At 61.2% G+C, this 16,775-nt stretch overlaps 1 protein-coding gene across 1 annotated transcript in view; it reads right to left on the bottom strand.

Moving 5' to 3' along the window:
• The window catches only part of CHD6 (chromodomain helicase DNA binding protein 6), a 48,224-nt gene that overhangs the window by 13,156 nt on the left and 18,293 nt on the right, over positions 1 to 16,775 (bottom strand). The window contains 12 exon segments of the mRNA XM_086623125.1: positions 917 to 1,136; positions 1,691 to 1,748; positions 2,463 to 2,523; positions 2,817 to 2,946; positions 3,602 to 3,705; positions 4,627 to 4,716; positions 5,119 to 5,278; positions 10,883 to 11,082; positions 11,459 to 11,661; positions 14,580 to 14,690; positions 15,933 to 16,112; positions 16,504 to 16,668. Coding sequence (XP_086479251.1) covers positions 917 to 1,136; positions 1,691 to 1,748; positions 2,463 to 2,523; positions 2,817 to 2,946; positions 3,602 to 3,705; positions 4,627 to 4,716; positions 5,119 to 5,278; positions 10,883 to 11,082; positions 11,459 to 11,661; positions 14,580 to 14,690; positions 15,933 to 16,112; positions 16,504 to 16,668 — 1,682 coding nt within the window.

Genomic DNA, 16,775 nt, shown 5'->3' with positions numbered 1-16,775 from the left:
GCAGCTGCCTAGGACACTCCTGTAAGGAGGCCTAAAAAATTAAAAAGACCCACAGAATTAAACCGCGGGAAATACCAGGTGGTGTCCACAGCACAACCACTGGTGCCCCCACCTTGAAGAGGGGACGGTTCAACTGGAAGAGGTCCAGAGGACGGGGGGAGGGAAGATCAGTGGGCTGAAGCACCTTCTGCACGAGAAGGCCAAGAGCAGAGAGCACAGGGCAGCAGAGGTACCCAGCAGTTACGCGGAGTCCTGCCACGGGGGCAGGGTCAAGGAGACAAAGCCATGGATCACTGGTGGCCACAGAGGGGCCGGGCAGCAATGGAGGCGACACCACCCTGCACACAGCCTCCCCAGCTCCTGCAGAGCCACTCGAGGGGCCACCATGGTCCCACCATCCTCCTGCTTACTGGGACGCGAATGAACTGGGAGCACGCTGCAACCAGATACGCCATCATTGGGCTCCTGAGGCCACAAGCAGGAAGCTAACAGAGCAAGTGAGGGCCATGAGTGTCACCACGGCCACGCACGAGGGCTGTGACCGCGCTCCGGGGTCACCTCGCACCCATGCGCACGACACTGCTCACCAGCACCTGCTCTGCTGGGGCTGGTGGACGATCCCTGGCCCAGCAGACGCTGGATTTGACCCTGAAGAGCTGTCCCCTCACTTCCCGTCACTGTGTCACCACCTGCAAACTGCAGGGGAGGCAGCTCCCCGGCCAGGCTGGCTGCCAGAGCCACAGGGCTCCCTCAGGGCTGGGAGCAGCGTTCCCTGCCCAGCGAGGACCCGTGTGCCCCGTCACGTGGGCAGCTGCCTGGATGGGCGGCCGTGGTGACATTTACCTGGGTGGCTCCAGGGGAACAAGGATTTCAACTGGCCTAACTCAGCTTTGGAAAGGGCCCTCTCCCGCGTTACCTTTTCTGCATTTCTTTGTTCACTGAGTCCATCTCTGAGGCTCTCCTGAACATCTCGTCCTGCAGCCAGTATCCATGGTTACCGGGCACCAGCATCTCGGCACGGGGAGGCAGCTCTTTGCGGTTGCAGCGCTGGTAGACGGTGACGAGCCTCCGCAGTCTGGCTGTGAGGGCAGATGAGACAGGCCAGCAGGATCTGTCTGAGTCGGAGCCATCCTGGGCTTCAAACATCAGCAAGGACATTACTATTTAATGCACGCTCAAAGCCACACGTTCCCGTGTCCCTCCAGCCGGCTCCAAGTGTTCCCTCCCACCTTCTCCCTCCCCACCGGGGATCACAGTCATGGAGGGGGCTGTGGTGACCATCCCTGGGCCTCTGCACCCCAAAAGCTGCTGGTTCACACCCTCACCCTGTCTGAGCTTCCTCCAGAGAGAGCCCAGAGGCCGAGACTGGGGTAGGACTGAAGGCTCCGGGCCAGGCCGTGCATGGGAGAGCAGCAACCTGCTCCCAGCCAGCCATGGCATCCGCCAGCACTGCCCACGGCAGAGACCCTGCACGCTCATCTCACACCAGTAACTGCATGGACAAGGGCAGGCTAATGGCTTCTAGTCAGCCTGGCTGGCTTTGGCTGGAAACACTCTTTTTCAGTGCATCCTCCCAACCCAGCAGCACGTCCCCCCAACCCAGCAGTGCCTGCCCCAGTGCTCCAGCACCGGCTGTGCCGTGCCAGCCCCTGGGAAGCCATGTGCCACGCTGTGGGAGATACGGCCTCACCTGCCGCTGGCTCGTCCCGCTTCTCGCTGCCTTCGCCCACCCCAGCAGCCACGATGTCCTGCAGAAGGAAACCATCAGAGAGGGCCCTCCGGTGCTGTGCAGAACCCCCCGTACCCACAGCCCATTCGCCCTGGCAGAGTACGGGGTGGCAGGACAGGGTGGCAGGACGGGGTGGCAGGACAGGGTGGCAGGATGGGCAGGGCTGCATGTCCTGTGCCCTCAGGCTGCAGTTGTTGGCTGCCCTCAGCACACAGGATCAGAGCAGCAGGGACAGGGGAGGTGGCAGCAAAAAGGGGCACTGCTGTCCGTTTCGGGCCTGGAAGGGAGGTCCAACACAGGCTGTAGAGCCACCACCCAGGACAGCAGCAGTGCGACAGCCTCCGCTGCTCAAAGGAACCCTGCGCTCTCCCGTGCTGCCTCGTTCCCTGCCCTTCCTCTCCCCCAGCCATTTCGTTTTCCCTGACTCCTTTGCCAGGGACCCAAGCAGCTCCTGAAGGTGAGCCCAAGAGCCAGCAGCCCTGGCTGTGCCCAGCCCTCCATCCCCCTCGGCTCCCTGCGAGGCGGATGCTGCCCGGGTCTGCAGGAAACACACAGAGGTGACAGCAGCAGCTGTGCTCCAGTGGGCAGAGACAATGCGGACAGCGTGGGGCAGAGCCCGTGCACGGCATGGCAAAGCCAGCACAGAGCTGGTTCACCGGTGCCCCACAGCAGAGCCAAGCCTGCAGCACCTGGCAGCAGCAGAGGTGCCTCGAGCACTGTAAATCCCACTCACCTCCTGCTTTGGCAGCCCCTCCAGCTTTTCTCCACCGCTCTCTTCCTTTTCCATGCTGCCTCTGGGTAAGAGAGTGAATGGGTCACTGGTAGCGGCAGCACAGTCCCCTTGGCTGTGCCAGTCGTTGGCAGGAGGGAGCACAGAATTGGTGCTCATGCCACCCCTCCGCCTCGGACCAGGCAGCCAGCTCCTGCTGCCTTCCCCCTGCCCGCTGCGCTCAGCCCCACCCTCTGCTTCCGTCCTCCCCAGCGCACAGCTCACCCCACTGCACTGCCCCGCCGCTATCGGGGCCCCCGCAGTGAGCCAGTCGCCCCCCAGCTGCCCCCCGCGAGCTCAGCTCCAGCCCCTGCCCACCTTTCGGCAGCATCTTGGGCCCCGTCGCTGACGCCCTGTTCCGCGGAGAGCAGCTTCTCGTCGGGCATGCCCACCTTCTCCAGGAAGCACAGCGCCGGGTCCGCCCGCATGGCGTTGTACCTCTCGTAACCTGCCGAGCGCCGCCGCCCGTCAAAACGGAGCAAGATGGCACGAAGCCACCAGGCCTGAGCCTGGTTCAGGCAAACCTTCTGCTCCGTGGGACACAGCTGCCCGCCCGGCTCTCAAGTCTCTGTGCTGCTGCGAGAGCAATTCTCACCCCCAGAAACTCAGAGCGCTTTCCTGAAAGCTGCTAATTGCTCTGCAGCCCCTGGGCAGCAGCTGAAGAGAAGGCCAGCCCTTCCCATCCCACCAGGCAGTCCTGCCCAGCAGGCAGGGCAGCACCCACAGAGCTGTGGACAGCACCCGCAAACAGCTCTGTGGCTCCTGGAAGCTTCCTGGCAAGGCTGGGGACGCCAGGAGAGGCTCTGTGCCTTCCTCCTCGCGCTCACGTGGCAACCACATGCTGCTCCTGGCAAACCTGAGGAGTATGCCATGAGATGGGGCACGGCCACCCTGGGCACCGCAGTGTGCCTGCCCCATCACCCAACGAGCCAGCAGTGCCGTGGCTGTGGTGCCTGGGGAGGGCTTCCCTGGGTGGCTACGGTGCACGGCCGTGGCTCTGCACCCTCACGCTGACGTGAATCCCCTCCAGGTAACGGAGCTCTGGCCGGGTGCTCCACTTGGGTCCCTCTCACCGGCACCCACCAGGCAAGCTGGGTACACACCGTGCTTGAAGACGCCGATGAGCAGGGATTTATCGGCTTCAGCATTCCACCAGTCCACCGGGATCTCCACGTAGTCAATGTCTGGCAGCAGCACGTCCAGCTCCCTGTGGCAGATGAGGTGTGAGTGCCCCTCTCCCAGCCTCGCTGGACCCCGGGCTGCACTGGGCACAGCTGGACAGGGCCAGGGGTAGACAGGAGCCATCGCTTGCTGGCTTGGGAACAGGTAATGAGCGCAAGGCTGGCCTGGGGTCAGGGAGCTGGAGTCTTGGCTCCATCACAACCCGCTGCCTTCCTCATCCTCTTTCTCCAGAGGTGGGGCAGCTCCACAGCCTCTCTCCCCTCCCACCCAAGCCCCACCAGAGGACTGGAGGTCCTCACTGGTCTGAACAGCATCTCTTGGGGGAAACCACTTCAATCCCACCAGCCCCAAGAGAATCGCACGTCTGGTGGGGTGGGCTGCAACATCCCCTCCGCACAGAGCCGTGCTGGGAAGGCGGCAGCCCCTGCCCTGGGAACCGAGCTCAGCACAGCACATCTGAAGCACCGAGAGCTGCGTCTCTGCGGGAAGGTGAGGAGCCCGGTGGCATTACAGCCTGCTGGTCCTCTCGTCCTCAGTGCTGGCCAGGGACTGCAGGCCACAGCTGCAGGGCACGCTCCACTCCGAGGTCTGGCCCTGGGAACTGGGCGCAGTCTCTGGGGGCTCCCACTTTGGATTAAAGGCCAATTTGTCAGGCAGCATGTGGAGTCATTTTCCAGCAGGCTGCAGGGTGTCCCTGAGCATCCTCAACCCCTGGCTAGCGCCGCAGCCTCGGGGCTGCCCCAGCAGGGCTGCCACGGCCATGGTCCTGCTCAGGCAGAGCACCCGTCTAAGGATGAAGTTTTGCCCGAGCAAGACCTGGGGATTTGACCGCAGGGTCTGAGTTGCCCAGAGCGGCGGTGAGCTCAGAGGTGGCCGAGCGGGATGGCCACGGCAGTGCCACCACCTCCCTGGCAAGCGTCGCAGGGGTTCACAGTAAGGTCCCTACCTGGCGGGGGTCCCCTCGAAGGCTTTGTCCGCAGCCTCCCCCAGCACTTCGGCCTTCAGGTAGTAGAGCATTCGCACCCGCAGCAGCACCCTGTCCCGGGGCAGCAGACAGAACACACACTAGCATGCAGGCGCTCAGGCACCAGCCCAGGGCGTTGGCAGGGGGACACTCCGAGGGTCGGCACGGCCAGGGAAGCTGCTCGACACTGTGTCTCCCCACGTGGCAGGACCCACTTTCTCAAAGCAGGACGGGCAGCGGCCATGTGGCATCACGCCACAGCACTCAGCCCTGCGACCCACTGGGCCCTGTGGCTGGAGGTTTGCTGCTCAGGACACGGCCCCCATTAGCTGGAGAAGCATCCAAGAGTGGTCCAGCAGCCGGAGCGCAGTGATCCCGCGTGGGCTGAGCCCTTCGCAGCTCCCTCCCACCCTCCTCACGCCGAAGGCTCTCAGCTCATGGTCGCCACAAGCCAGTGTGGGCTCCCACACTCACTTGTTGCAGTGCTGTTTGAGGTGCTTCTTGTAGCTGTCGTCATGCAGGACGACCTCGGGGTTGCAGGTGGCCAGCCAGTCCGCGTTCTTGATCTCGGGAAGCAGCATCTGGTTCTTCGTCTTCTTCCCCTTCCGGCCTCTGGGCACCGGTGCTGACAAGCCTGTAACAGCAAGTGGCAGCCAGTGAGCACCGCGGGCACCGTGGGCCAGGCCGGGCACTGCCGCGGGGCGTCTCGGGCGCTGCAGTGCCCAGGCAGGGCAGCCGAGCCGAGCAAAGCTCCGGGCTGCAGGTGGGTGAGCCAGGGCGGGGAAGGCGGACAGGGTCAATGAAGAGTACGGGAGGCTCCGTCTCCAAGAAAAACTTGGGGATCACCACAGAAACTAAGTTTCTGTGAGTTCTCAGTGCAATGCTGAGTCCAAAGGACAACATCCTACTGGACGAGGGAAAGGCTGTGGATGTCGTCTGCCTGCAGTTCAGTAAGGCCTTTGGCACCGTCTCCCACAGCATTCCCCTCGGGAAGCTGCAGCTCATGGCTTAGACAGGCGTCCTCTTCACTGGGTAAAAACCTGGCTGGATGGCCGAGCCCAGAGCTGTGGTGGATGGAGTTAAATCCAGTTGGTGGCTGGTCCCAAGTGGTGTTCCCCAGGGCTCAGTTCTGGGCCGGTCTGGTTTAATATCTTTGTCAATGATCCGGATGAGGGGATCGAGTGCTCCCTAAGTGAGTCTGCAGACAGCACGAGCTGGGCAGGAGTGTTGATCTGCTCGAGGGTAGGAAGGCTGCAGAGGGATCTGGACAGCTTGGATCGATGAGCCAAGGCCAATTGTCTGAGGGTCAAGGCCCAGAGCCAGGTCCTGCACTGGGGTCCCAACGACCCCACGCACCGCTACAGGCTTGGGCGAACGTGGCTGGAAAGCTGCTCGGCAGGAAAAGCCCTGGGGGTGCTGGTTGGCAGTGGCTGGACATGAGCTGGCAGTGTGCCCAGGTGGCCAAGAAGGCCAACAGTATCCTGGCTTGTATCAGAAAAAGTGTGGCCGGCAGGACCAGGGAAGCGCTCGTGCCCGTGTCCTTGGCACTGGTGAGGCGGCACCTGGAATACCGTGTTCGGTTTGGGGCCCCTCGCTACAAGACAGACATGGAGGTGCTGGAGCGTGTCCAGAGAAGGGCTACGAAGGTGGCGAAGGGTCTGGAGCCCAAGTCTTATGAGGAGCGGCTGAGGGACCTGGGGCTGTTTAGCCTGGAGAAAAGGAGGCTGAGGGGAGACCTTCTTGCTCTCTACAGCTGCCTGAAACGGCAGCCAGGTGGGTGTCTTTTCCCAAGTAACAAGGGATGGGATGAGAGGAAAAGAGAGAGGTTTAGATTGGATATTAGGAAAAATTTCTTTACAGAAAGAGTGGTCAAGCATTGGAACAGGTTGCCCAGGGAAGTGGTGGAGTCACCATGCCTGGAAGCGTTCAAAAAACATGTAGATGTAGCACTTCAGGAGATGGTTTAGTGGGCATGGTGGTATTGGGTTGATGGTTGGACATGATGATCTTAGAGGTCCTTTCCAACCTTCATGATTCTATGAAAAATATCACACAGAAGTGCAGAAGGGACCTCGGTCCTGGGCATGGCTCTTGGAGCCTTACCTAGACACTATGGCCAGCTCTGAAGTTCATTCTATGGGGACAACAAAGTGATCTGGGACAGAGTTCAAACAAGAGGCTCCCAAATGACCAAAGACCAGAAGACAATCCTGACGACCTGATCTGTAAGGGTTCCTTCCTATCCCGTGCATCAGGAGGAGGGCTGCCTGGGAACCAGATCACTGCAGGGGGCGTTTACACTTGGCAAAGATACCGCAGGGAAAAGGAAGGCAGTCCCGTCTGGCTGACAAAGATAAAATGAGATCCAGTGGCTGGAGATGAAAATTAAACACGTTTTCAACCTTGGATTAAGATGCAAGTTCACAGCAGAACGTGGAAACAACTCCTGGTGGGGTCACTAATGTTTGGAGTCTTCCGAGAAGGACGAGCTGCCTCCCTGGGCAGCTGCTCCCGAGGCAGATGTCCTGCAGATGTCCTGCCCTGCCTGTGCCTGCCAAGGGGAAAGAAATGCCTCAGCAGTCCCGTCCCGGCTGTCTGATCCACGACACCAGAGAAGAAGAGAGAGTGTCGCTGTGACCTCAACATCTGGCAGCTCCATAACAGGACAAGGGCTCCAGCCCGGGGTGGCTGCTGGAGGCCCAAGGCGGGCATCAGGGCTCCCGTCCCCAGCACCAAACTGGCCTGATGAGCTCTGGGAGAGTGCTGCTTCCTCAGCAGCTTGGCCTCTTCCAGGGCAGAAGGCAGGAGGGGCAGGAGCAGCGCAGAGCTCTGAGCTGGGCTGCCCACGCGCTGCGCTCGCCCCCCGGAGTCATGCACATGCAGGATTGAGAAGGAACAGCCCCAGGACACAGCAGCAAGGGCTGGAGGCTGCTGCTGCTTTCTGCAAGTCAGGGAGGCTGGAGTCTGTCTCGCCTGGGCAGCTCTGGGCAAACACGAGTGGCACCTCGGGCTCCCTGGCGAGCCCCAGCAATGAGCACGGTGGGGCTGCGCCGCGTCGGAGGGTTCCGCTCTGCCCCAGCTCCTGAGGTCAGGCCGGATGGCTTTGGTGTTCCTCTGGCCAAGGCCACACGGAGGTTTCACAGGTGGGAAAAGCCATTCTGAAGCGCGGATGGAGAAGCTGCTGGTTGCTCCCCTCTGCTAACCGCCCAGTTTTAGTGCTGCTCTTGCACCAAGGCACTCTGGGCCCTCCACGGAAACAGCAGCTCGTTCCTTACTCGGCGTTATCTAAACCCAGCCCGCTCACATCAGCCAATCCGTTTGCTATTCTTGCTCTGCTCCCAGAGGGCTCCCGAGCCCAGTGCCAGTACGCTCCGGTCAGGGCTGTGTGCCAAGGGCAGGAGGCAGCACTGCCACAGTGCTCATGCTGTAGGTGACCGGGGTGACTCAGGGAAGCGTGACATGTGCTGTTTGTGGGGTTTGGATAGCAGGAGAGGGGCTGCAGCCCCTCTAACTTCCCGGGCTCCAGAACCAGTGGGATCGGCCTCTGGCCAGATGGGACCCCCATCCCCTCAGGGCAGGACTGTGCCAACCAGTGCCTCTGCAAATGCCCGAGGGCAAAGGAGCCTGGACGAGGCTGGACCTATGCTGAAGAGAGGTGGGATGCAGGGGCTGGCCCCTGGCCTCCCGGGTGGCTGCCCCAGCTGGGCCACAGCTAGCCGGCTGGAGATGGCTGCAGCGGCATGGCTTGGAGAGCTCCGCTGTGCCCCACTCCCAGAGCGCCCGATGGGCAGAGTTCGTCCTGCCAGGACTGCAAAGGTTTGTTGGGCCCGGCATGGCTGCAGCAGAGAGAGGGATGAGACCCAAGAGAAATGGCCATGCAGACACCCAGGACAGTGCAGATGGAGCAGGAGGAGGTGTCAGAGCTGGGATTGCACTCAGCCCGTGGTGAGATGGCAGTGGCCCCTCTGCCGTCCGTGGGGATTAACGGTGGAGCAGAGATCCACCCACAGCTCTTGGAGAAGCCCACGCTGGAGCAGAGATGCCTGTGCCTGAAGGAGGTCAGAGAATGGTCTCCGTGAGCTGCTGGAGGCTGATGATGAAGCAGAGATACATCTGAAGCCCGTGGAGGACCCCACGCCGGAGCGGGTGGCAGCTCCGTCAGAAGCTGTGACTTTGTGGAAAAAGCCCGCGCTGCAGCAATCCGATGGGTCAGCATTGCATCCTGCGGGAATGACTCAAGTTGGAGAAGTCTGTGGACTGCTCCATGAGGAGGGGATCCACTGGAGCAGGAAAGAGTGTGAGGAGTCGTCCTCCTTTGAGAAAGGGGCGGCAGAAACAGCGTGTGATGAACTGACCTGCAGCCCCCATTCCCCGTGCCCCTGCGCCGCTGGGGAAGGAGGCAGAGCCGGGAAGGCGGCAGCGGTGGGGGGAGGTGTTGTTTTTGTTGTTTTTAAGATGGGGCTTTGTTTCTTGTTATCCTCTCAAGTAACTGTTAATAAATTGAACTGATTTGTCCCCAAGCCGAGTCCCTTTTGCCCAGGGCCCATGGTCAGTGGGTGCTCCCTCCCTGTTCTTATCTCACCCTCAGACCTTTTGCTACATTTTCGTCCTCTCCAGCTCACCGAGGGAGAGGAAGGAGCGAGCAGCTGAGCTGTGGCTGGGCTGAACCACGACAGAAGCCACTGAGGCCATGTGCTCGGACTCACGCTGTAAAGCCAGTCGGCCATTCCCAGACAGAAGGAACTGGCGATGCCGTGTTTCAAACACCACGTAACACGCAGGACACTCTCGGGGCTCAGCAACAGCACCGCTCCAGAACAGCCTTCCCTGTGCTCGAAACGGGAGCCCCAGGTTTCACTGGCTCCCTGGTGCCAGAAGCACGCCGGACAGCCCCAGCCTCCTCGCTACTCACCCCGTGCCACAGATGCCAAGCGCACAACACACAGCCGTGGGGCTCTGCCCACCCCGAAGGAGTGCCAGGACCTGCCCTGCTGGCCCTCCCAGCCCAACTCACCTGTCCTGACCGGCGCAGGACGCAGGCGCTGTGCTGCCAGGCCAGTGCACAGTCCTCTGACACGGAGTGGGCAGTGACCGCGTGTCCCAGGCCACAACCCTCCAGCTGATTCAAGGTGCCAGCAACCGGCTCAGCTCCGTATTGTTAAAGCCAAAAGCCACTGCGGCCGCCCTGCCGTTGGCAGGGTGGGCTCTGTGTGCGGCGCTGCGCCAGCCCCACGGGACGCTCGCCGCGAGCAGACGCTGCGCTGCAGGCAGGGGGTGACTCCGCAGTGCCCCGCGGCCCGGGCAGCGGCAGAGCCGGCGGCAGAGCAGCACTGGGGAAGGCGCTTGGTGGCCTCTGTCTGAGGCTGAAGATACTCTGGAAACCTCCGCCCAACAGAATGCAGATGCAACTACAAATTGGACACGTGGTGCGATATGTGGACCTCACACATACTGGAAAATCAGTGTATGAGTCCTCTGAACGGGGAGGGCACAGCCAAACCGGAGACAAAGGCTCCTGCTAGATGGAGTGAGGGAAGGCAGCATCCCCTGGGTGGGATTCTGCATTGCAGAGGTCTCAAGACAACCCCATGCTGCACCTCCGCCCATCAGGGCAGGCACCGCAGAGCAGTATGTCTGGGACAAGAACCACGACAAGAGGAGACACAAGCTGGCAACCCGGGGCGAGATGGCTGCACACACTGCACCCCAGCTTCCCCGGCGCAGCCGCATGTGCCGTGCCTGGTGGCCTCAGTGCTGGTGTTGGGGCTGGGGCTGCCGACAGGCACAGGGACGGTCCCTGCACAATGATCCATGTCACGTCCTGCGATGCCCTGAGGAATGGCCAGGCACGTCCACGCTCTCAGTGGAATAAGCACCCTCACACCCATCACACCTGATGTGTTCGTACGGTCACCAGCACCCCATGAGTTGTCTGCCCGGTGCCTCCCCGCGTGGGGAAACCCTGACTGTATTCACAGGCCAGAGAAAACTTAGCAGCACCCACTGGGGAGTAGGATGGCATCTCTGTTCCCCCACAAGGCTCTCTCTGCACCAGCCACGGCACTGGGAGCCACGAAACAGCCTCCCCCACCCAGCCAGCCCCTGCCACTGGCTCTGAGGGTCACTGCGGAGCTCTGTCCCATGGCAGCCACCATCTCCGTGCAGAGGGAGTCGTGGTGCCGTAGGCTGGCACAGCGGCGACAAGTAGAGGTGCAATGGCAGAGAGAACACGCAATACCTGAGTGATTCTGCAGAGCCTGGTTCTGGCCGTCCTTCGTCGGCGTGATGAGATCCCAGATAAAACTCTTAATCTTCTCATCCCCCTTGTAGTGTTTGACGCAATAGACCAGCAAGGCCCGACAAATCATCTCCATGTCCTTCTCGTTCAGGTGCCACTTGAAGCGCCCATGGGTCAGGATATCTTTCCAGCGTCCCCAGCTGGAACAGCAGGAACACAGACAGAGTAAACGCTCCTGTGCAGCTAGAGACCTCGCCAGCATCTCTCGCTCAGCGGCACGGCCCTGCCAGCTCCCCTGGATAGGGGTGTTCTGCCCCCACATTACAGGAGCAGAGATGGGGAGAGGTTAGCACAGGACTGAACAGGGCAGAGGCAGGAGCAGACTCTGGAAGCGCCAACTGCCAGCTCATGCTTTGCCCCCCTAACTCTCCTTCTATCCCAAATGTTTGCTTAGAGCTCAGGTCCCACCAGGGAGGTCACTGCTGGAAGGAGGGGACACTGCAAGCAGGACGGACAGAAAGTGGCTGGGGCAGCTGGAAGCTGTGGCCATGGTCTCTGGGAGGGGGTGAGACTCACCCAAAGATGAGCAGGTTCTTCTCCACGCGGAAGCACTCAGCCCGCAGGTACCGTCGCGTCTTCTCGTTGAAGCGCCGCGAGCGCGTGGGTCGCTCGTCCGAGTCACTGTCCAGCTCGGAGAACTCCATCAGTTCATCCTCTTCGAAGGAGTTGTAGTGTTTGGTTTGCTTCCGCACCCGAGGCCTGTCGATGACCAGGCTCTCCTACGAGGGACAGGGAGGAGAACATGCTCAGGTGTGGGCACAAACACCTGCCTTCCATCAGGGCACAGTATGTCCTCCTCTCCATACTGCCACCTGCTCTGCCAACACCCCTGGTCCCTGCCCTGCTGGCTCCATGGCTAGCCACCACCTTCCCACTGGGATACCTGCTCCAAATTACCTCCGTGCAGCTTCGACTGCACACATGAGACAGTTCCTGGCCAGCAAAAAAATCCAGCCTGAGCGATGGCAGGCTAAAAACCAGGCCCTCGGGGTTCCAACTGCTGACAACCAGCAGCTGATTCAGCTCTGAATCACGCTCCTGGTCCTCCCAGCACCGCCTGCGCCGAGCACTGCGCTGGGGGCGGTGTGAGTTCTTGGGGGGGGGGGACGGGACGGACACACGACACACACACAGGTGGGCTGGAAGAGGAAAGGCAGCTTCCAAGAAGGTGCAGGAGGGAGCAATATGAAATTAAAGAGCACGTATCTGCCTTCTCTCCTTCCCCCCGCCCTGAATAATGAATTCATGTCATCTAAATCTGCCTGGATTTCGAGCACATGGGACACCCACGTACCCACACACACTCCCCTCTCCCATTCTCCCTCACGGAGCTGTGCGGAGCTACGGGGCCACCGAACCCGGCCGCAGCGCCCTGCACTCCATGGAGGAGCCAGGAGGAGAGACCCGGGTTGCAGCCAAGCCCACGAGCTCGGCAGGGAGATGGGACCCATCTGTCCGCTCCTGCCTCCCGACAGGCAGTCACCAGCCTGCCCAGCTTCATCTCCTGCTCAGCGAGAGAGCTCCTTCCGTGGGCAGAGTAGGCAGGGGCCGAGAACGAGGATGCTGCCCCTGGGAGATGCTCCCAGAAGCACGTGGGGAACATCCAGCACCTCTGCTGCCAGGCCAGGAGAAGCCAAGCACCGGCTCGCCAGAGCTCCAGCTGCTGCGTCTGCCCACGGCCGCTGCTGGGAAGGAGCCAACTTGCCAGTGAGGGCAAGCGGTGAGACTCTGGCAGCATCCGTTTACAGACTGCGACCCCCTCACCCGGACGTGGTGACGGGCTGCCAGATCCACTTGGCTTTTCTCCGTGTTCCCATTCCTGCAGGCAGGACAGCAGGGCTGCAAACGCTGGCAGAGGAAGGAGTGGCACCATCTAAACGTGTCTCTGCTTGCCCCATCAGGCCAGGAGAAACCCTGGGCAGCTCCCTTCACCCCTACTCGCATTGGCTTTGAGATTTGTTTCTAAAGCAACGCCTGGATATTGAGCCTGACCCACATGGTCTTTGAACAACCCCCCAGGCTCGAGTCAACATGGTCAATATTCAGTTGGATATGGAAAATATCCCACAGGCAGCACAAGGGAGCATTTGACACTGTAAGAGCAGGAGGAAGTACCGGAGGAGTTGCCAAAGCCAGCGCTTCTCTCCCCATACCCCTTGCCCTGCCAGGGCCAAAGCCAGCTGGCCTGGATGACCTCAGTTCCAGGGGTGCCCTCACATCCACGAAGCTGGTGAGAGGCTGGGACCTGAGGGTACCAGTGTGCCTGACACAAGGCTCTTGACCAGCAGTGTCTCAGCACCGCCATGCCACTGCAGCTCCTCAAAATCCTCAGTGCTGCTGCTGGAACCCACACGTTTAATGTTACGAATGAATAAGAACAGAGAAGCGTGGTTATTATGGTTATTATGGTTATTACCTTGGCATTAAGCAGGACCATGTGACACGACCCATCCTAGGGACCTGCCTGCTCTGATGTTACCTGCTCCCCACCAGCCTCAACTAACCGCAAGTCCACTTTGCTTCTAGGTGACTCAATGTCTGAACTTGATGCTGGGTTGAAGGCTCCCTGAACAGGTCCACGCATGCCGCAGCCCTGCAAAGGGCCTGGGGGCCAGCGGGGAGAGGAGAGGGAGCCCAGGCCAGCGGGCGCAGTCGCATGCAGCAGGGCTTCCTCTCTGCCTGCTGCCAGGAGAGCCAGGACACCCTGCTGGGCTTCACTATGACAAACACTGCCTCCCTGGCCATCAAGACCTGGGGTGGTGGGAGGTGGAGAGCTGCAGTAAAATGAATTTGCCCAGCACTGCCAGCTCCAGAGGTTGAAGGGCTGGAGCATACAAACTCACACCAGCTCGCCAGGCCTCCTCCAGAGCTGCCAGGCCAAATGCTCCCCTCTGCCCAGGGTGCCAGGGCTCACGTGGACTTGGGTTTGGGCTGCGAAATGGTTACACAGCTTTGCCTGAGCGTGGGAAGATGCCTTGCTCACCCCACCAATGCCCAGCCACAGCAAAAACTGGCACTGGGGCCCCTTTGTGCCCTGCCAGGGCACATGGCAGCTTGGCCCTGGCGTGCCTTGAGCTAACAAAGGTGTCTGAGCATAGCGAGACAGCCAGGGAGCCGGGAGATCAGAGCTGGCACCTGGAGGGCAGCATGGACCGTCCCAGTACTGCTCCACGCCAGAGTGCCAGCCCCAGCTGCCCAGGCTGCCAGCAGCCAAGCTGGCTGGCAGCGGAAGGCTCGCGCACCTGCCTGTGCCATGGGGAACTCCATCACGGCTCCAGCTCTCGCACAGGCATCACACCAGCCTGCCGCGTTCACAGGCACGTCACTGCGCTGGCTGTTCCACCCCTCCTCCCCTCACGCGCTGCCAGCCCTCACTGTTGCCCCTCAACCAGGCTTGGGAGTAGCTGGGAGCGCAGACTGAGCACCCTGAAATACCAGGCAGACACAGCCCAGCACGTGGCTAAAGTCATCGGGGCTGCAGGCAGCACTTATGGGCCCATCTTCCCTGGCAGCAATTCCTGATGCCTAACACAGACCCCTTCAGGAGCCCAGCGGAAGCACGCACCTCCCGCCTGGAGACCATGCCACGCGGCATGAGACCAGCTGTGGGGCACACGGGCCGTGAGCTGGGTCCTACCTTTTCATTCTTGGCGTCCGTATCGAGCTCCGCTATCTTGGCCCACTTTTGCCAGAAGTTGGGGTCATCTAAGGAAATGTCAGTTCTGTTTCCTGATGCTACGAAGCTGGCCTGTGAGTGAAAGAATGGGAGTGAACAGGGTGCAACCCACCATCCAGATGTGCCTTCCCCCATGTAGCGATACCCAACACATCTGTCCGCAGCGCACAGTCTCGCTGCCGTGAGGTGTTACACCCCATGTTGACACATGCCAGAAGGCTCTTGGTTTGCTGAAGGCAGCTGCACCCCTCTCTTCTGCAGTCCTGCCTGGTCTGTCGGAAACAGAGCCTGGGCTGTGCCACCTGCCAGAGGAGGAGGGACAGATGGCCCTTGGTGCCCCGGGCAGACACCAGCCACGAGCGTGGCACAGAGCTGGCTCCTTGGGCTCTCTTCTGTGGGGACACCAGGGCCCCCCAGTCCACAGCTTCCCATGGCACAGCAGCACCCAGCTTCAGACATCGGTCAGGCCAGCAGCTGGGTCCCACCACCACCTCGGGGATCTCCCTGCAGAGCCAGGTCCCATGGCAGCAGAAGCATGAGGCTGGAGACAGAGATGAGCTGCACTGCGGGAGGGCTGTGCTGAAGGTACCACAACTCCTTCCCACACCACTGGCAGCCCAGGTCTCCACCTGCATTCCTGCTTGGTGAAGCACCACGCTGAGGCAGCACCGGTGTCGGGAAGGGCAGAGGAGGTGACAGACTCTGGATCAAATAAGCTCAGCCCATGAACAGAAGATCAGGACTGGATCTCACCCAGGCTTTGAACTCATCCATCATCCCCAGGGAGAGGCCTGACCCTGCCCACACCAGACCTGGGCAGAGGGTCTAGCTCTGGGCATGGCCCGCTGCCACGGCAAGGAGTCCTCAGCCCATCAGGAGAGCCAGCCCTCCACCCTGCAGTGCCTTGACTGGGACACAAGAGCAGCTCTGCATCCGTCACACTGGCACACCCTGGCACTGCCTGGCTCCTGGAGGACAGTCCCTGCTCTGCCTTCTCACCAGCCTGAGCCGGCTTCAGAGAGAAAGTAGAAGCTGGCAAGCTGAGCCATCCTGGGCAGCCTCACATCACCCACCCAGGCTGGTGGGCTCCTCCTCAATGCTCTGCTGACCACCAGTGAGACAGGAAACCACGGTGCTGCCGTACCCCTCCAGGGTCTCACTCCTGGGCACAGGAGGGCAGGCAGGAGAGCTTGGTCTGCATGTGGACATGTCTTAACACACAGGTCAGCCCACCGCTACTGCCCTGCATGCCCCTCGTGTGTCCCCCACTGCTGCGGGGGAGTCCCCTTCCTCTCTCGATGGAGCACAGCACACCTTGGCAAAGGTGGAGCCCTTTCCCTCAGACTGGATCGTGATGGTCTGCGTCCTGCGCTGGAGGATCTGATCAATATCTTCCTCGCAGAACTTCGATCCTTCGTCCTCCTCATCCATGAGAGCACCATAGGCACCTTTCCGCAGCAGGTCCTCCACCTCCATCTTTGAGAGCTGCTGAACCTGCCCAAAACACAGGGGCATCACCCACCTACCTGGGCACTGCACAGCAGGAAAGGCTCTTCCCTCTGCCCCAGGAGGCAGGGCAGAGATGTCCCAAGCCAACCCAGACCTCCTGCTGCTATAGCAAAGAGGTCACATCAAAACACCGCCTGAGGGACTGTCAGGAGTTTCAGTCCAGTCACCCAGACACAGCACCATGCGTCCCCCAGGCCCGCGGCAGTGCATAGACAGCCTGCCAGGCCAAACAGCAGCAACGCCAATGTGGGACCGGGCTCTTCCTCCTCGGAAGCCTGCCCAGGTCTCTGCTTCAACCTGGCAGTGACTTGCAGGGGAAGGAGGAGAGCTCTGCCCCAGCACCTCCCGCCGAGCCCCGCTCCCACAGCCAACATACCCCGTTGGTGCTGCCCTTGCGGTTGATGTCCTGCAGCACGGCCTTATCCAGGCCCAGCTTCAGGCTGGCCTTGTCGAACATCTCCCGCTCGTAGGAGTTCCTGGTGATGAGGCGATACACTTTCACCGCCTTGCTCTGCCCGATCCGGTGGCAGCGAGCTTGAGCCTGGGAGCGCAGAGGGCAGAGCGTCAAGCACAGTGAGCCCCGCAGGATCGGGACCACGCAGCTTGTGGCACCCTGCACCAGCACTCACCACCCACCCACCTGAGCCA

Source organism: Tauraco erythrolophus, chromosome 18, assembly GCF_009769465.1.
Source record: "Tauraco erythrolophus isolate bTauEry1 chromosome 18, bTauEry1.pri, whole genome shotgun sequence".
Lineage (NCBI taxonomy): Eukaryota > Metazoa > Chordata > Aves > Musophagiformes > Musophagidae > Tauraco > Tauraco erythrolophus.
The sequence above is the reverse complement of the archived record's forward strand: the minus strand, read 5'-3'. Positions and strand labels throughout refer to the sequence as shown.